The sequence below is a fragment of the Glandiceps talaboti genome, chromosome 23 (assembly GCF_964340395.1).
Source record: "Glandiceps talaboti chromosome 23, keGlaTala1.1, whole genome shotgun sequence".
Classification (NCBI taxonomy): domain Eukaryota; kingdom Metazoa; phylum Hemichordata; class Enteropneusta; family Spengelidae; genus Glandiceps; species Glandiceps talaboti.
In genome coordinates, this window is record NC_135571.1 from 4053775 (window position 1) to 4075197 (window position 21423).

Consider the following 21423-nt stretch of genomic DNA (forward strand, 5'->3'; position numbering starts at 1 on the left):
GATTTTTTTTCGGATTTTTTTTTAAATGAAAGAACAATAATATTTCATACAATCACAACATTTCAGATCAAGATGTTAAAAGTCAAAATTTTCTTATAAAATATTAGAAAGCTGTATAATATACCATACATCGGTTTTCAAAAAGATAAAAGATTATATAGTTTGGACACTAGGAGTGCTGTTCATAGGCAAGTGAAGGCTGTGTGTGTGTGTGTGTGTGTTTTGACGACGGTAACTACATCATTTTCTAGTGTTTCACTAAAGTTGCGTTCTCAACTAGGTAAAGAATTTTGCCAAGTTTGTTTCTGATAAAAGGAATTATATATAATTTGTAGAGCATTCACAGTTTTACTATATTTTGTTGGCCTCTTCATGTACTGCCAAGTGATATTAACACTAATTTCTCCCCACCATGTTGATGCCCTATTCGACACTTCTTTCAAAAAATGAATGGCAAAATGGTTGTTGATATGGGTATGGCCATGGTTGCTATGTATAGTTATGTTCATAGTTGTGAATATTTATATTCATGTTGGTGGTTGTGAATATTTAGATTCATATTTGTTGATGATGTAGCCATGGTTGCTATGTATTTTTATATTCACGTTGGTTGTTGATATGGGTGTAGCCATAGTTGCTATGTATATTTTTATTTGTAGTTATGGGTATGGCCATGGTTGCTATGTATATTTATATCAATATTTGTTGTTGATATGGGTTTGGCTATATATGTATATTTGTTCATATGGGTATGGCCATGGTTGCTATGTATATTTATATTCATATTTGTTGTTGATATGGGTTTAGCTATATATGTATATTTGTTGTTATGGGTATGGCCATGGTTGCCATGGATATATATATATATTCATATTTGTTGTTGATATGGGTTTAGCTATATATGTATATTTGTTGTTATGGGTATGGTCATGGTTGCCATGGGTTTAGCTATATATGTATATTTGTTCATATGGGTATGGCCATGGTTGCTATGTATATTTATATTCATATTTGTTGTCGATATGGGTTTGGCTATATATGTAATTTATATTCATGTTGGATGTTCATATGGGTATGGCCATGGTTGCCATGAATATTTATATTCATATATTTGTTGATATGGGTTTAGCTATATATGTATATTTATATTCATGTTGGATGTTCATATGGGTATGGCCATGGTTGCTATGTATATTTATATTCATATTTGTTGTTGATATGGGTATAGCTATATATGTGTATTTATATTCAAGTCTGGATAATTACTGTCCAACAACAAACATCATTTATAAGTTTGAGATCATTGTCCTCACTTTATTAGCTCTAAGATAGATACAAGTATAATTCTTTTTAATAAGATAAAAAGGTGACAAAGTTCTATAACACAATGTTCTAGTCATCCATAATTTCAAGGTACGTACAGTCACAGCAAATATACAAAGAGACGTATACAGTGCATTTGGGTAGCAGTAGAATGACCCCCTCCCCTCCCCTCCCCTACCTCCTCCCCCTTCTACTTGAAGATGACATAATACAGCCAGGAATATCCCTTATTGGGATAAACGTTTATCCCTGAATTATCTCAATTAGGATCCATTTTTGTATACCAATCTGGATAAATGATTTATGGCACATGTAACTATGACATAGTGCAAGTGGAAACAGGCACATGCAAAGACATGCAAAATAGCCAGGGGTCGGACATCGGTTGCCCAGGGCAATTTTTCAGTACACACATTGAGTATTGTATATGAAATAATTTTATCTATTTATCCAGACTGGCATACACCTATACACAAATAGTCAAGTTTCTGGTTCCAAGATGCAGTGCGCAAGATGATGTCGCTTATGTTGTTACATTTAGTCTTGTTTTGTCTATATTACATTTGAAATAAAACACCATCAATGACAGACAGTGATTTTACAGGTGAACCCAGGTTATGGTCAGGTGACAACCACTCCCCCTGTGTAGCATGTGCAAACCCCTCAGGGCATACACAATACATGGCATTGTATGGAGAGACGCGCAATGTATCTTGGAACCAGCAACAGGTCTATTGTTTGTCCTAATTGAGATAGATATGGAAAGTACAGTGGAAGTTTTATCCAAATCAGGATAAACATTCATCCTGGGGATATTCCAGACTGTAATACAAGACTGGTTTCTGATTGCTGACACTTCATTTCTAAAACATGGCAAGAGATATAAATATCCCTTCCTATCCTGTGACATCCAAGATGGTTTCCATCATACAAATTTACATCAAAAAGTTAAAAATAATTTGTAAATTTTGACACATGATTAGACTTCATAAGCTGCAATATTTTTGGATAATCAATTGATGCCCATATTCAAGTCACGGAAATATAACATTTTGTCGGCACAGATTTTGTTTTGTCTGTTCCTTTTCTCAGAATCAAGCAAGGTCATAGTTGAGTGGTATAATAACATATCTTAATGCAGGACTACTACCTACAACTCCCCCTCCCCAACCCGTCCCCACCCCTTCCCCTCCCCAACCCTTCTGGGCAGTAACATGATTAAAAGTAGTAAGTACAACAGTATAAGGATGGCCTTATTCATTTTTAAGAGTCTCATCACCAAACCATCACTAAATTTCTTCAATTCAGCAAAATAATTTCAAAATGGTAAAATAAGAAAAAATTCTCAACATCACTGAAGGTAAGATGGCTAAACCCACAAACATGTATCGGGCCAAAAATTATCATTCCTTGTTGAAATCGGAACCTGGTTCATAGTTTCCGTATAACTTTGATTGTCATTTCTAAGCCATCCAGAATATTAAAAGTACAAGTATGAATTGAAATATAAACAATATGTACACATGGACTTAAATTTTTTTTCACTTCTAACCAAACAACTGACTTATCTTTTCAAAGGTGTTAGGATGAGAATCATAGTAATAAATGAGGCCACCCTTCCAGGAAAATAAAATTCCAGACATTTATGATTTTAGTGAAACTCGGATCAATATCATTAATTTATTACTATGACTGTATAAAGTCAATAACAACCAACCCATCTCTGTATTATACTTTTTAAATAGATTTGAATATATTTGATATGATAAAACTTTTGCATGTACATTGTAATTGGCTAGTAAAAATCATGTGACCAAGTTCAGCTTGTATTCATTGGTTGATACAATCTCTAAATCCAATTGGCTACATATAATCATGTGACATGTCATTCATTGGTTGATCAAATCACTTTGAAATCCAATTGGCTACATACAATCATGTGACATGTCATTCATTTGTTGATTCAATCACATTGCAATTTGATTGGTTAATTTAATCATGTGACACATTTCACTGCATATAATTGGCTGCTTTTGACATAAGATTCCATGACGCATACCTTGAAAAACATTTTTTTTATGAGATGTTTGATATTTTTTCGAACTTAAATTTCAAAACTGAATATTCAGCACATCTTACAATGTAATAACATGACGACACACATAATATTGGCCATATGTTCAGCCTATATATATCTACAAGCATTAATATGTCACTATTAATATAAATGTATATGGAGTCAGTTTTAGTTTATATAATACAGTTAATAAGCTTGACAACACTTACATATCGTTTCAGTATATTTTGTTCTGTTCAGCTGAGGAAACATCAACTGATTGATACAAGTGTTGTTGTCATTTGGGGTAGGAGATGTATATAGTTTATATGACAGCAGAAACCGAGCTTTCAACTAAGTAAGATTGACACAAACTAAAACTATGTAGTATAGCGACATGTTGGTCTAAGCTGTTGAATTGACATTGGTTTACCAATACTCACAGATGGGTGGCATTTCTCATGACTTCCAGAATCTTGCAGTGTACAGTTTTGTAATATTTTAGCCTGTTTTGATTGACAATAGTTTTAGTTTGTATTTTACTTAAAGTTGCACGAACTGGAACATTTTATGAATCTATTTTGCTAGACGTAATGACTCAAATTGTAATATCGTATACCCTAAACAGTAGTGAATCATCTGTGGGTAACGTAAAATGTAATGTATTGGTTGGATTTATCATATCATTTTCTGTGTACAGCTACACATAAATGGTATGGCAAATCCAACCAAATTGAATTTTGGGTCCGCATCCAAAAATCGGTGCCCCAATGTAACCACAATTTCAATCCATCACTGTACTACTTCTGGATCAAGTCTAGTTCTGATTAACATACACAAAGTTTCATTATTGATATTTTAACAATTATCAGTGAAAAAATTTGATTGTCTGATCAAAAAAATAAAATAATACTCCAGTTCCAGCTAGTGCAGCTAAGAGTGAAAACTCGATTTCCGTATATGAGTGACATACATGTATGTGGTAATTGCCACTATTGGTTTCAGACTTTTATATTTACATATAGGGTATAAATAATAATAACTAATGATGATAACTGTCTTTATTTCTATTTACAAGTAAAACAGGACATTATTCTTATAAATAGCTAACTCAAATATTTGGAATACAATTACTTTTTTTGTAGTCTGGTTTTAGGTGACTACAAGCTTTAGTCTTTATCTCTCAGATGTCGTCAGTATAATGACAGTAAGCCATCTGGTCATGTGACCTAGTGGGGTCACCTGATAGTAGACTGGTCTAAAGGGTATGTAGCTCCATAGCCACTTAAAGAGACCATATGGAGTTTTTGGTATTTACTTTAGATTTTTTATTTATTAAACAATTTGACCCGGACTTCCTAATTAAAAAATAAATGTGAAAAACATTGACAAAGTTTGTGTTTGTAAACCAATACATTGCAAAAAGCTTTTAAAAAAAATGTGTGAAATGTTTGTTTATGTACATACAATAACAAAGATTTTACACATTTATTAATCTTTTGCAATTTATTGAGTTACAAACAAGGACTTTGCATATGTTGTTGCACGTTAATTTTTCAAATAGAAAACCATGATAAAATTGTTTTATGAATTAAAAATCCAAAATTAATACCCAATCCTCATCCATATAACCACTTTAAAGGCAGACTCCAAAAGAAGGTAACTTTATTCCTAATAACTTTATTTAACAATAGAGCATCAATTATTCCAGCTGACTAAGTCAATGTTTATAAATGACTACCAGAGTATTGTCAGTATGATTTCAGATCTTGTTTGTAAGTAACATACAACAATGGCAACTGAACTATCGGCAAGCTAGGCTCAAAGATCCAGGCGTTATTTCCGCTTATACTATAATACAGTCGTGGGTAGCTCATGGTTGCATATGGCTTAACCTTTCAGACTATTGGCAATCTAACACAGACATAGACTAAAACTTTTGTTCAAACATCACTAGATAATCATTTCTGTGAGAAAATGTCACTTCCTCGCTGCTTTGTGAGAACATGCTAGAAAAGAAAACACATTTGTTTCCTCCTATGATACTTCATGCGAGGGAATACCTTTTCCTTGCATGTTCTTGCTAAGCTGCAAGAGAGTGGTAAGTTCTCACTGAAATAATTAGCTAGTGCATGTTGACATAAACTACACATGGATGTGGATGTAATTACACTCACAGTAGTGCGGTGTCTCTGATAGCAAGTTTTTCGCAAGTAGTGGCATATTTGACATCATTTCTAACTTTGATAAAAGAGCTCTAATCTAAACATGTTGTGTTGAATTCCACGGTTTTTATTTTCATAAATTGTCAGTTTACCTTATATCTTGATTACTGGGTGATTACATCAGTACAACCAAGGCTACCATCCACTCGTGTAATCTACCACATACAATAACAACAGTTTTAATCTGTGTTTAACAATAGCAGTGTTCTCCACGGATTGTTCTGATAGCAGGGTGACTCATTTGCATAATTTATTCACATTATTTGCATAACAGTAATGATTAGTTTTGCCAGAAAAGCTAAAATTATTTCAAACAATAACGATTATTTTTCTCAGGAAAGCTACAATTCTTTCAAACTAAATGTCCAGATATGAGAAGACATAAAAAAATTTTAAATTAAAGTTTGCGTACAGCTGTATGGTGTTGCATCTGACCAAAACTTTCACGCTACGTGAGACTTACTACACTTTACTATTGAGGACTTCAAAAACTCATGACAGTTTCATTATCTGCCATGTTGAATTTTGTATACTGATATACTAGGGTGCAAAACATTAAAGCAAGGGCAGTGGCCATCGTTACCAGGGTAGCACGCCCTGCTAAAACCCCTCATGGAGAACACTGGATAGTATGTTTGCCATAGTAATATATTCTTGAGGTGTGAGATTTTCCCAGCTGACTAAAAAAACACACAAAAATCTGATGATACCTAGTGCAAGCCTAGTTTTTGATACTGGACATGAAGGAAGAATAGACTTTCTGTACAACATTTACATATTTTTATGTTAACTTGAGGGGTTAGGTTTATGTGAGGGATGTAAATAGAATTAATCCCCTCACAACAATCCACTTTTATTGTCAATCACATACTATATTCAAAACTATACTAGCCCCCCCAAGAGAATAATTTATAATGCAAGGTGTATGAAAATGATTCACCACAAGAAACATGATGTAGAACAACAGAATTGATGACATAGACACAGGTAGTTATGATGTAGTACAACAGAAGTGATGACATTACAGACATGATGATAATGTAGAGCAACAGAACTAATGACAAAGAGGTGATGTAAAAACCCAGAAAATAATTTAAACATAACCATTTTTTTAAGCAAATGCGACAACTCGGCTTGCACATGGCAGAAAAATTGTAAATTCCTACACACATCTTACACATCAGAAATAGTAAAATGTTATAATTACTTGTATATTATATTAAAAAGAACAAATTCTCTCAAATAAAATGTTTCCTTCAAAACAGAAAGTAAATGATAGTGTTTGGAGACCATAAGATTGAAATAACTTTGTACAAATAAACTCTTCCCAATTCTATATGAACTGTTTACTTTATAGAATAAAGTTTGCAAAGATGTTCATAGTGATAGCCCGCTACACTAATTAGTGTGATATGTTAGCTATATACTCAAGTTCAAATGCGTAGGTTTTTTCAATATCTCACTCCTGATGCATTTCATATCAGTAAAAACTTTAAACTGCCAACCAGTGGAAGAACTTTTGCTAATAAAGTCAATCCTCTTGCGATAATTGGGTTCCATTTCAAACATATTTGCATCACATTCAGAGCTGAATTCGGTAGTAGAGCGCCCCCACTGGTCAGGGCATGTGAACATTTCATTGTTCCAAAAATTTCCGACAGCATGATCACAGACTTCATGTTGTGCTTTCTTGATAATTAATCTTTGACCTTTCAACTTTGACCCATACATTTGCGGGTTCATCCAAGCACTGCTGGATGTCGTCATCTGTTCAAGTTGCAAGTCTTGCCCTGTTGCCAGGGTTACAGCTTCTGTTACACAGCTGTTTCTTGGTCTTCTGATACAACTAATTGGTAATGTTCCTTGCCTGTGGGAAGTCAAAGGTCAAAGGTTATCAGTGAATGTTGGATATCATAGGTCATGACTCAAAGGTTAAATGTCAAAGAGTGTCAGAAGGTACATGTATGAGACACAATGAGGTTGAATATTGAGGTTATTAAATTAATAAGAAATTAATTGTAGTTAGCAAATATTTTCATTTCAAGTTGTACTAGCTGCAAGTGGGATTTTTTTTCATCGCATAACCAAATATATACTAAGAAATGGTCAGTTTCTTATAAAACACATTGTATCTGTTAATTAGGACTAAGGTGATGTAGTGTTAAGTTCAGTCAGTTCCATATTGTAAAGTAATGTGAATGAAACCAGGACATTTAATCTTGCTTAACATTCAAGTTTTTACTATGCATAGTGAATTCACACTTCCCTATAAGAGTGAAATAATTGTCTTACTTTCAAGAAATGCAGCTAGATCCTGATCATCTGCCTTCAGTGCCTGTAATCTAGGTGTATTGCCTTGGTAATCAGTTTTAGTTAATGATGCTCCTGCTGCCACCAGCATACGACAAATAGTACGGCGTTGATACCACGCTGCTTTATGCAACGCTGTCTGACACTTCTCACGGTCAACGATATCAAGCACAGACTTGTCACCTGCAAAGGATTGTCAAAACATCTTTGTACTCTAAATACTGTAAATTCTGTATCGTAAAAATTCAACAAAAGATTTAGCAGAAAATTGCTTTAATTAGTCACCCATAAACAATTGGTGATATAACAAAATGACATTAATTTGATACAACATGAACACAACTAATGTTCAAGTACTATAGGCAGTGTTTTATTTAAGGGCGGTAAGTAGGTAAAATCTACCGGGGTTCCCCACCTAAACTGTGATACATTGCATGGGAAGCACTACCAGTTTTACCTCTTTCCCCCTTTCTGTTACCGGGGTTCCCAAACCTTAGCAAAAACACTGATAGGTAGTTTCATTTTAACAGTACTTTGGGTTATCAATTAATGTAGAATGCTCTGTGGAAATTAAAATCATTAAACTTTTGATGTTACTTTGTTCAAGAAAAGTTTAACTTCTTATTTAAAATCAATTTAGAAAATCTAGGGTAAAAGGAGAAAGTTTTTAAGTAGGGGTCAAAATGATGTCAAAGTTTAGTTAGTTTATAATACAATATAGCCGCCAAATACTGTATGGGAAAAGAGAAGAATGACTATTTCTTGGAAAAAAAACAATGCACTTCCATATTGCTTTTATTTCAAATGGAAAATGAACAAGCTTTTATATGGTAAAGTTTGCAGAGAATTAGGAAAATTTGTACCCGAGATGCATTCTAACTTAAAATTTTATCTATTCGCATATAATCATCCTACAGTAGTGTTAAAGCAGTGATAACTAAAGATAATTGAGCAAATATACACATAAGTTGTTACGACAATTGCACATGTCACACAAGCTCAAGAAATAAACTTTGTTCATTCAGGGATCTAGCATAAGTGTGATTGCTGAAATTCATTTTCGCACTTCAAACCAAATTTTGAAAAGTTTCACGCTTTCAATAATAAAATGTTCTGTATTTACTACCAAGATGTTGATAAGTTGGTTAAAATTAACTGCTAATGTGATATACAGTGCTGGGGTTCTAGTTAGTATTTTAATGTATTTACCATGTTTTTAAAAACATTTCTACATTGTATCAATTGTTGTAGTGGTGTGATCGCTACAATTTTCACTACGGTTTTACACTGTACATGTATCAAATGTATATACTGGTAAATGTTGCACTTGTGAACATTCATTTAGAGGGAGTGAATTTAGGCCTCGGAGACCAATGTTTATTTTAATACTAAGCTTGTATGACACTGTGCAATCATACCTTAGTTATTATGAAATCAAAATTCCTTTTTAAATACACTTACAATTGTCTATAATACACTTGACAATATCCTTGTGACCAAACCTAGCTGCGTGATGTAGGGCTGTCATACCATGCTGATCGGTGGAAAAGATATTAGCTCCCGTCTTGAGTAGTTCAAAGAACTTCTGTGTATCGCCTCGTTTTGAGGTATCTATCAACACTGCAACAAACAGAAATCAATCAATAGAACTTCTAAAAGTACCATTCTCCAAAAACTCTTCTGTTCATTGAGATTGAAACACTTAATTCTGAATAGATTTGTTTTCAGTTTGAGACTGCAAATATCTAGGTACAAAGCTCATCTTAATTATGTCCAGTAGAATACCATGTGTTGACTTTTTATAATAACAATCTTGCAGCAGTTATCTAGATATGACATTAATTAGAATTTTGTTTTATCAGTGGTGGACACTTAAAACTGGCTTTAGAACTTGTACGTTCCTGCAATAGCAGGAATTGGTGTTGAAAGGGTTAAAGTGCTAAAACGTCTTCTCCTCATTACACTATCAAACTGATTTACATTTAATACAAACTAACAGCAGACACCTCTGATTTAGGTTCATGCCATGTTCTTATCAGTTGGTTTATGTCTGTGAATGTTTAATAGTCATATTGCATACACAATAAGTCTAGCTTTCACAGACATAAACAAACTGATAAAAGCATCACATGCATCTACATCCGAGGTACCCACTATTGCTTTTGTATCAATATGTCAGTTTGATAGTGTAATAAGGTAACCTTGGGTAACTTACTTTTGTCCAGTGGATTGAGATGTGCAGTGTCAGATATTCCTGTAGGAGTTGATACTTCTCTTCTTTGATTTACTGGAGAGGCCAACAGAGATGGTTCACTCCCACTGTAATGAAAATCATATCATGATGACATCAAATCTATTTATGCAAATTTATAAGATTTTTGCTTGACTTACAGGGAAACGCCACTCTAGGAAATACATAATATTTTCATAAACTTTGTGTTTTGGAAATTAATTTCTTGAACCAAATTGAAACTTTTTGCCTCTATTGTTCTTTCAGTAGAGTGTCATGGGTCTCAGCAGACATGAATATTCATGACTCCTAAGCGCTTCTTTCCTTCGCATAAATAACATGAATATTTAGTGTGTATCTTATTAATAATCATATCTAAGTTAGTACTAAGACCCATGATGCAATGCTGCATATCTGAAAGAATAGATATGATGTAAAATCATGAAATGCTTCTCCAGAACCCCAAGTTTATGAAAATACCTGTATTTTCTAGAGTAGCATTGCCCTTTAAGATAAAATTCTGATAAATAAAACTACCACGTCATAATATCTGATGAACTGAAAGATCATAAATAACAGGATAAGTGGATTTAATTGAAACTAATACTGTTGAGATAAATGTTTGAGTTCAAGATTAAGAATGTTGTAAGTCACACAGATTGTCCTATTGAATGCAAAGGAAACAAAGTTCCCTGAGAATTCCATACATATTTACTGGTATGTAAATGATCCAGTTTGCATACAGAAAAGATGCACAGAACATATTGAGTTCTAGATAGACACTCTCTTAGAAAATATATGTTTACTCGGATGCAAGGTGTAAATGTCAAGATTATGGAAGTGTTCATTAATATGCAACTGTTGGTCTCTGTCAAACACTCCATATGTACATGGCTTGTATAAATTGCATTAGGCAAAATTGAAAACAAATTGTGTGTTTCCGATAACACGACCAACCCTAGACAATTTTTAAACATTTAAAGCAAAAAATTCTTGACCTTATGCACGTCTCTTTCCCCAGTGATGACCGTACATATTTCATCAAACTATCACAGAAGGGTGACATTTAGTTTGTGTTTTGGGTCAAAGCAATACAAGCTAATTAATATGCCTAAATTAACAACTGGAAAATAGTTCTACATTAGAACACTACTGTTGCCATTATCAATATTAGAATTAACCTCTTCAAAGATACATAAACATTAGAAAGACTAATGTCACCCCACTTTAATTATTTGAGGATATATCAAACACAAAATGAGATAAAAAAAAAATAATGAGATAATAAAATGAACAGTTGTCCAAAGGGGTTCATGAAACAAATCGAAGACAATTGAAATGTAATAAGAATCTGTGATAAGGAAATGAGAAAGTCAGATGTTGCCTGGGCAGGATAAGTATATGATATTTTTAATTAATAAAATCTTTATCTATTACCACACACAAGCCAGGTTGAATATGTTAGAACATAAAATATGGGTTTTATACATCACAAATACTCAAATACAAGTCGAAATGTTTGAAACTACAATTATTTTTCCCAATTTTATATAAATTATGCTTGATAGTGTATAGTTATATTCATTCAGCCAGAAAATAATCATAACAAAAGGTTTTTTTTCACTCTACTCATACTGATAAGGCTACTTAGGTCATAATTTTCCTGAAACAAATTTGCAGAAAGAATCTTTCGTTTATACTGTTCAGATATTTATTTAGATAAATTTAGAATACTGAAGTCAATCCAAGGACAATTGATCCCTGCCTATTTATAAGTTGCCTCCATCATCTATTAATCTATCCCTCAGTTGGTGCGGAAAAATTGGTGTCATTTTCCCTTAATTTCGCACACTTTGTAAGGTGAACTTATTCTGTGTGCTTTTAATGAATGGAATGATGAGTGGAAATCATTGTTTTAAATAATTGTTATTTTTGTGACACCTAAAGTGGTAAAAATCTATTTCCTGAACAAGAATTCAATGCAATAAGTTTTAAATTTGAAATATAATCAGATAAATTTTATTCAACTTAGCATTTGGAAATCATATTTAGTAAGTGGCTATATGCCCTTATCAGATAGTTGTATTAGTAAAAACAAGTGTCCATAGGAGATATATCCCCCACTCGTCTATTTGTGTGTGTCAAATAGATGAAGACCTAGCCACTGGCCTTATGTATACAAACATTTGCAATTGTCATACCAGACACTACAAAGCTAAAGTCATACAAAATGACTACCAAATAAATAAGTACAACATAGATTATACAGAATACATGATAAATAAGATAATGAAGTGAAAAACCCCTAAATACATATATAAACAAGTCATTGATAGTGACATAGTCCCCGCTATAATTGGGTTTTAAGGAATTATCACTACTCTGATCACGCAACAACATTTGTGAACCTAAAACAAACAGACTTAGATATGTTGTGTGTGCTTGTTGGACATGGAATATGCCTCCAACAATAAAGGATTGGTTGGGTATGGGGGATCATATCATGATGAAAATGGAGTCTGAGTTATGGCTTTGGACATGGAAAATTCAAACACAAAATGGCTGCCAGGCAGCCATATTGGATCGTATCACGACGAAAATGGATATGCACATGTATGTCATAGAACACTGTCCTAATACCAACTTTAAATGAGATCTGTTCAAGCATGTCTGAGTTATGGCTTTGGACATGAAAATTCGCAAACAAAATGGCTGCCAGGCAGCCATATTGGATCGTATCACGACGAAAATGGATATGCACATGTATGTCATAGAACACTGTCCTAATACCAACTTTGAATGAGATCTGTTTAAGCATGTCTGAGTTATGGCTTTGGACATGGAAAATTCACAAACAAAATGGCTGCTAGGCGGCCATATTGGATCGTATCATGACAACAATGAATATGCACATGTATGTCATAGAACACTGTCCTAATGCCAACTTTGAATGAGATCTGTTAAAGCATGTCTGAGTTATGGCTTTAGACAGGGAAAATTTGCAAACAAAATGGTTGCTAGGCGGCCATATTGGATTGTATCATAAAACAAATTGACGTGCATATGTATGCCATAGTATGTTGCCCCTGTACCAAGTTTGAAAAAAATCGGTCCAGGCATCTCCAAGAAACAGCTGCGGACGGACGGACGGAAGGACGCACGGATGCACGGACGGACGGACAGACGGAACCCAATCCATAAGTCCCCATTCCGGACTTCGTCCGCGGGGACTAATTATTAGTTTCTTTCACAAAATCGAAATGCTAAATAACAATACATGGCAAGACTTCTTTGTGTATACAAGTTATTAATGAAGACGTTAAGAATCTATGGAAGAAAGTATAAGTAATACCAATATAGTATTGTTTATAAAGATATTAGGAATGAATATTGAAAGTAAGTGAAAAGCACTAATCATGCAGTACATCTACTAAAAGTTCAGTGGAGTAAAAAACAACAACTTTTTTTTAAGAATCATGCTGAATTAGAAATGGAAGAATTTGAGAAAGGAGAAAATGAAGTTTTGAGGCCGATAACAATCGTATCATATATACTATACCTGTCTGTGTATGACACAATATTACTGATGGTCAATTTCTCTGCCTCTGTTAGAGGCAGGGTAACCGGTCTCTCACTTATTGTTTCCAATAGTGCACTTTTTAAAACACGGACAGCATGAGCAGAAAGAAACACAAGAAGTAGAGAAAAAAAGTTGCACACAGTTAACATTACAAACAAACATACAGGAGAGTTAGTAGACAATTTAGTTTAAACAGTAAACAAAACAAACACTAAAACAAAGAAGTTTCAAATGCTTTAGGAAAAGAACAAAAAAAGTGAAGGTATAGGCAAAAAGCTTCGTTCTGTTAATCATTTCAAAGTATTGCAAGTTAAGCATGCATTTCAGGCAACATATTAGCTTTGGTAAATTCTGTGTTTCATTTCAAACTTTAAGTAGATGCAGGCATCTGTGTAAAAGTCAGCAAATCAAGTGATGTAAAATCTCCACATCACTCTTCACAATGTAAGAAATGCAGAATTAATATGCAAATTTTATATTGGTGGGGTTTCACATAGTGCAAATAAGGGGTTACTAAATACAACACTGTGTATCAAAGAGTGGGGAATAATTCTAATATAAAGTAGTGGGTTTAGAAAACTTAATATGTCATATTTTTTTAGTTTATTGTAAATTAAAATAAACTAAGTCTTTTAAATTCTGACGGCAAACTTTGACAAGGTGTCCTGAAAAATCATTATACCAAAACGAAAACCATTACAAAAATATGCGCATGAAATTTCTTTTCTACCTTGCTGCACCATTTGGTCGCATTCTCCCAGCATTCTCTGCTGCAGCATCATTATTAAGTATATCTGGCATTGCATCTTGGACAGAATTTGAAGGTTTGGTAAGTTCAGGATCAAGGACATACAAATCATCAGATGAGATGTCAGTAACATAGTGCAAGTGTTCCTGAGATCTGTCTACTCTGAAGAAACGATCAGCTGTTGTGGCTAGAATAGGAAATAGACAGTTCAATCATTTACTACAAGATATTTCAAACTGTTCAAAAGCTGGACTAGTTAGAAGAAAGAAAAGAGTAAGAAATTCAGAGTAAACTTTAAAGGAAAGTGGACAGACAAAAAGATATTTTGTATAAAAAGGAAAAAAAAACTAACTGTAAATAAATTCAACTGAGAGCCAAGTACAATGTATTCGCATACATGTAATATTGAGGGCTGCAAGTGTCATGTACACACATAATTATTAGGGACTATAAAAAATTTGAGTATATAGTAAACTTATGATCTATCAGGTGTGAATGCACAGTAGTTTCTGATTGTATGTGGACATAGGCATAGACACATACTGTAAAACTGGAAATTTTCACATATTTTGCTGGTAAACAAAGACACAAAAATAAGTAGTGACTAAAATGCCTTCTTCTACATGAACACAATGTACCAGTCTGGTAATTAGATAAAATTAGTCTTTGAGAACTTGCTGAAGACTGTAAAATAGTGAAAATATCTAGGTTTAAAGTAGATGTAACTATTAAAATTCAAATACTGTTTATACAAAACTGAGAGGCATAATTCTACTTACAGTCCAGAAAACACCAGGTGGGAGACAGACTGACTTTGTTTCCATTGGCTGATGCTGAATCTTGTAAGATAAAGACTTCTAGTAGTCTGTTAATGTGAGCACGTATCTGTTCAAGGTCACTATCACTATCGACCACAATGATTCCAAGTGGAACGGCTGTAGAGAATAAATTAGTATGGCGTTGTTATTATAGCATTGATGGAATCTAGTTACATTAGTAGCTAATTTGTTGGGGACACAAATAGGTTTACCCTACAAGGCATATAATTACTCTATGCATTGTATATTGGACAACACATATAATATGATTACCCTATAGGGCCAATATTAGTACTACTGTATGTATTGGACATTAATGGTATTGCCGTGACTACCAATCAGTTTATCTAATATGGCCGCCAATAGGATTACCTTATGTGGCCACTAGGTTTTTTAAGGTTGGGTAACCCTGGTAACAGAAAAGGGTAAGATTATAAAACTAGCATAGATTCCAATACAAATTCTACCATATAAATGACAGGGGAACTCACAGGTAGATTTTACTTGCTTTAATATGATACTGCCCTCAACAAAAACCTTAATATTGTTGTCCTAGGTTTAACCCAATAGATTCAATGGTATTATTGTCTTGGCCCACCCTTTCCATGAAAAGTCTGGGATTTTGTACTAACAACAGAATTGAACATGGGAGTAACAAGGCTCAGATAAGGGTATTTATTTTAGATTTTTAATTTACAAAACAATTTTATCCTGGCTTCTTACTTGCAAAATCAATGTGAAACAACATATGCTAAGTCTGTGTTTGCAACAGCATAAAATCTCTATTATTGTAAGTACAATAACAAACTTTTTACACATTTGTTTTAGCTTTTTACAATGTATTGAGTTACAAACACAGACTTAGCATATGTTCTTTCACATTGATTTTTCAACTACATGTATGAAGCCATGATAAAATTGTTTTACAAATCAAAAATTCAAAATAAATACCCAATCCTCATCCATATGGCCACTTTAATTATAAACAGATTTTTAGAAATGAAAAAAAATAGACTTACAAGCTTTCTTGAGTTTTTCCTTCTCATAATTAAGTCTCTCATAGTCATACATACTGATACGGCTAACCTGAATACGTAGTCTGTCTGTGTACACCAATGACCTAAATATTAATAAATAAATGTATGATTACTATTCCTGAAAATTTACTTCTGTAAATAAACATCAACATTCCTATAAAGCTGTCATTGGAACTCACTGACACTTTCAAGGCTAAACTCCATAAACATTACTGCTTGGTTTTTAGATAGATAGAGCAGGTGCAGATATTTGTTTCAATTTGTTTTGAATAATCTCTATAGACAATGATACTAATAAAGTTCTCGAATTCTTTTCACAAACAAACCACTTGCCATTCCTCAAACTCACAAGTTCAATAATAGTAACAAAAAAAGCAAGTACTTTATAAGTATAACAGAGCTATACATGAAGCAAACTGCATAAAAAGTGAAATCGATAGCCAATATTGTACATACTCATTACTAATTGGCACAGATCCTCTTCTTTTGGGTTTCAAGATCATAAGTGCTTGGTTCTTTAACGTGATATTAATAATACTAGGTGCTAATTTACAAGGTTCTCCATCAACTTGCATTGGTAACGCTTTGGCTGTTGTAACTTTGATTTCTCTGCACTGACAAAGTCTCTCTCCATGCCCACCAACTTGATTGAAAGCCTGTGAAAATATGGGTCAAAGATTATTTTGGCAAGCCATAGGTTAGTGGAGAAGCCCATTTTCTGTGCCCAACTTGGTTGAATGTCAGGGGTCAAACTGAGGTCAAAGGTATCTCATACTCCTTCCTTTCTACATTGACAGGTTCTACCCCTGATGTTGGCCTGCTTGGATGAAAATTTCTAAGAATACAGTTCAAAGTTCAACTTGGTGATAATTAATCATACTACAATTACTTACTATTTGAGATGGTGTGAATCCAATGACTTCAAGGAATCCATCGTCATGGCGTTGTGCTTCAAACTGTGGATAACTAGCTGTACTGGGATTACCCCATGGTGTAGTGCCAGCACTATACCTGATTATGCACAGATTTGGTTGTGATGAGTTTATAGTACAGGTAAGATTTAAATTTCATTTCAAAAATCTGAAGACTTGAACAAGCTTTGACATCTAATGGTAGACAGTTTCAAAATGTTTACATCACTGTATTATTATAAAACTCTCAAAAATCAGCATTCCGTATTTCGGTATATAAAAGTTATTTTTAGATGACATTACATAGCCCACAATGCTATGTATTTGGGTCATAGGTTAAAGGTCATTAGGTGCATACTTACTTGGGAATATTCAGAAAGAGTAGACAGTGTAACTTTAAGTCTTTTACTTTCTGCGTCATGTCTATACCATCACACTGAAACAGAGAAAAAAAAAGCATTAAGCCTGATTGTACACATTTGAGCAGAAAATACAAGATTTATTTTTTGGTTGTTCAACTGAATAAAAATATTCAAAATTGCAACTATGACAATATCAAGTTGAGTTTCAGTCTTTAAATTTATTTAAGAACTTTTCATGTAGCCTAATACATATTCATGTTCAAGGACCGCTGGTTCTATACTAAAAACAAAAGTATTTCAAATTTAGCCTGTGGTGGCACTGTTCAAATAGTGTTAACAAGTATTGCATCAGTTTGTATTTCACTTTTGTAGGATGGTAAACGGGGAAACACTTCTGATGACATCAAGTTTATCTCGGTATTCAACTCACCACTACAGGTACAGATGTATAATATGTATACATTTTTTTTCTTGTTTAGGGCATTGAAATTATAAATACAGTGTGTTGCAAGTTACTGTTCACTATCTCTGTTTGTCAAAACCACACAGAAACAAATAACAAACTGCATACTACAGTATTCTAACTAAAAAATGCAAGATTGAATAAAGTTTCTTGCGACATTTTATCGAAATAACGTGTCACCATGCAAACATCAAAACATTGGTGCCTGTGTCTAGTAACAGTATGTTTTAAATGGTTTATTTCATTGAGACTAAATATCGCATGAAATTGCAATTTTGAAGTTTCTTATTGGTTTCTACATGGTTGCATCAAACAGAACGAGTGAACAGTAGTAACCCGTAGTGTGTTGTAAGTTTCACTATCCATAAGATATTTGTACTTACCTCAACAGTTAAGTATTTAGTCAAATCTTTAGAACTTCGTTTCAAGAAATCTTTGCCACCAGCCCTTGCATAAAACATCAAGTTTCTAAATCTGCTATCAAATTTCTCCGGGTTTGCCTCTATAATGACAATGAAAGATATATTAGTGATCAACTCATACTTAGGCCTAATACAAGTAAATTGTGTGGTTCCGATTCCAATGTTAGAATAGGTGGGGTAGGTTCAGGTTTTACAGCCATTACAAATTGGAAGTACAATTTTAGAGTGTCATTTTACGATAATGTCAATTTCCGCATCCAGTATTTCTTAAAAAGATGTTGGGGGTCGGGTAACTTGAACAAAGTAATTATTTTTTAGGCCTTAATATGAGGAGTGTATAAAATCTCTTTTAAAACAGATTGAAGTCAAATTATCAGCAAAATATAAATACTGTAAACCTAGTTTTCAAAGTACTAGACTGGTATATTGTGCTCATGTACATTTTAGTTACTACTTAGTTCTGCATTTTACTGTAGAAATTATTTGACTGTCCGTTTTGCTAAGTTGCAGCGGATAATCTTTTTGGTTATCAGTTGGAAAGTAAACAATTAGCCCCATAAAACTCATGTGTGGTCATTTTAGAATTGAATTGGCCTTATTGTTAATGTTTGAGTTACAAACACAGACTATAGTCTATATTGTTTCACATCCTCTTTGTGTAAATCTGAAGACTAAATATACTCACCTCTTGATTCATGAAATTCTAGTGCAATATGTGCATCAGCTCCCAAACTGAAATAGTTATTAATCACATCTAATGGTGGGTTTTCCTTGGTAGTGTTTCCTACATCCTCTGGATCAACTTCTACGTCTGCATTCTTCTCTACAATCAAGTTCCATCTAATACAAAACAGTATCAAACAAATGTGTCTACATTAACGCATCTACTTCATATATCCTTAGAGATAGGATCTGAACATCGCCCTCTAGTGTCAAAAGAAATAGTGACCTTTGTTTTTAAAGGTGCCACTGAAGAGCAGGCAATAAACCACTCCCTGGGGATGGTATACCAAGAGGTTTTGTCCAGTGAACAAAATATGCACGAGCTATAGCGAGTGGTATACCATTCCCAAGGGGTGGTTTTCTGGTTTCATTTGCGCCCCCATCCCTGCACGGACTACAATGTTCGTAGACGAACAGTGAACATCAAAATTGGACGCGTGCCAACTGTGCATTTTAGACGTGCTAGTTCGATGTCTAGACTAATCAGATCTCACAACATAGTGCACTATATAAAAATTACCTGTCTAGTTGTACCACTGGTCCTTCTTCTATGCTGCATAATATCTTAGATATTGGTTCATCTGTATAGCCCTAGTAGAAAAACAACAAATTTTATCATTTATCTTATTTTTAACACAAGTGTTTCTCACTTCATACAACTTTAGAGAAAAATCTGTACTCGTCTGAAAACAATGTTGAACCCAGAGAAATGACACAAGCTGACTATGTTTCCTGCATATTAAATGGTACTCACAGTATTCTACTTAACCATCACGTGCATATCAAAATTTGTATCAAAAATGTAGCTGAACTCCCTCCTATATAATCAACTGTTCTAACAATGCCAAAACACAAATTGTAATGTCATCAAAGATATGCATTGACATTTACATCATACTAGAATAGTAAATCTACATTTGTTGTCAATATTTTGATGTCAACAAAAACCTTATAAACTCAGCTTGTGCCACTTTTAATGTTGTATTTGAGATTAAGTCTCATCAGTTTTTGTAGTTAGTAGTTACACAAGAAATAGTACTCACTGACCTGTGGAGTGTAATTTATTTGTAACATAATTTTTAGCTGTTCTTAAATAAAGATTACCAGTAAATTATTGCGAAAAAGAAAGGGTTTTGTTCTTTTTCTAAGTATGTGTGATTGTTAGCTTGTTTCCCTATGATATTAGTAGCCCAGACCCTGCTATTACAATTCTAAAAAATGTGCTGAATCATTTGAGTAGCTATTGTATGATATACTTTTTACACATTTATCCTGATATACATGTACATGCAAATTGGCCACCCCTTATTTTTTTCATCTGTGGAGAACACTGAACTAGTAGCTTAGCTTAGCTCAACTGAACAGACTCTATTTCAGCTGGAAATACAGAGAAGGTGGATTGTAACTCTCTAACAACAATCAAACTGACATTCAGCTAGCATGTACAACTTACTGGCACTACAAGTTTGATCCTATTGATTGCTATTAGTATGTTAGGTTACAACTTACCTCCCCCCCCCCCCCCCCCCCCCATTAAGGGATTGTTGTTTCCTTTAGTGAATCATTCCATTTTGCAGTAACTTAAAGGGATATTAGATGACAACTTGCCTGTCCCAAAAAACCCTTCAGTTAGCATTTATGTATATCTATTGAAGAGTTATTGAAATCTCACATTAAATCTGACACCCCCCCCCCCCCCCCACCCATACATTAAAAGAATTTGGTTTGATCCTATTAATAGTATTATTTCCTTTCATACTGGTTAATCTAACCCCCCAGATTTGGTTTCATCCTTCAGTGAATCATTCCATTTTGCAATAATTAAAGGGATATTAGGTGACAACTTACCCCTCCCCATCCTAGCGTCCTGGCTAGATCATTCCCTGTTCCAAGTGGAAGTACACCAACTGGTGGCGGTGGTTTGATTTTCAGGTTATCTAACTCTGACAGGATCCATCCAACTGTACCATCACCACCACATGCTAGGATTCGTAGATTGGGTGTCTTTTTGTAAAGGTCCAACCTAAAATCACAAATTTAGACATGGATTGAAAATATAGTTTTGACTGTACGATAAGAACACAACCGTTGGTTTTAATCTATCAATGACCTCTGAATTTTTCATCACAAGTTCAAGGTGGGGCCCTAATCTTTTGAGCTAACAGGCACTGGCCTCAACCCACAGAGTAGTAGAAATGTGAGTGGTAGCTGATGA

At 33.9% G+C, this 21423-nt stretch overlaps 1 protein-coding gene across 4 annotated transcripts in view; it reads right to left on the bottom strand.

Annotated features, from left to right (window-relative positions):
* Positions 1–4927: 4927 nt before the first annotated feature.
* The window catches only part of LOC144453225 (diacylglycerol kinase zeta-like), a 153883-nt gene continuing 137387 nt past the window's right edge, over positions 4928–21423 (bottom strand). For all 4 annotated transcript variants that reach the window (XM_078144504.1, XM_078144503.1, XM_078144505.1 and 1 more), the window contains exons 10-23: positions 21057–21231; positions 19729–19799; positions 19171–19325; positions 18447–18565; positions 17601–17674; positions 17221–17338; positions 16784–16983; positions 16310–16410; positions 15252–15407; positions 14455–14659; positions 10130–10233; positions 9376–9534; positions 7897–8097; positions 4928–7471 (exon numbers count right to left, since the gene is read on the bottom strand). In XM_078144504.1, coding sequence (XP_078000630.1) covers positions 7419–7471; positions 7897–8097; positions 9376–9534; positions 10130–10233; positions 14455–14659; positions 15252–15407; positions 16310–16410; positions 16784–16983; positions 17221–17338; positions 17601–17674; positions 18447–18565; positions 19171–19325; positions 19729–19799; positions 21057–21231 — 1891 coding nt within the window. In that variant the 3' untranslated portion in view covers positions 4928–7418. The remainder of the gene's footprint in view (positions 7472–7896; positions 8098–9375; positions 9535–10129; positions 10234–14454; positions 14660–15251; positions 15408–16309; positions 16411–16783; positions 16984–17220; positions 17339–17600; positions 17675–18446; positions 18566–19170; positions 19326–19728; positions 19800–21056; positions 21232–21423) is intronic.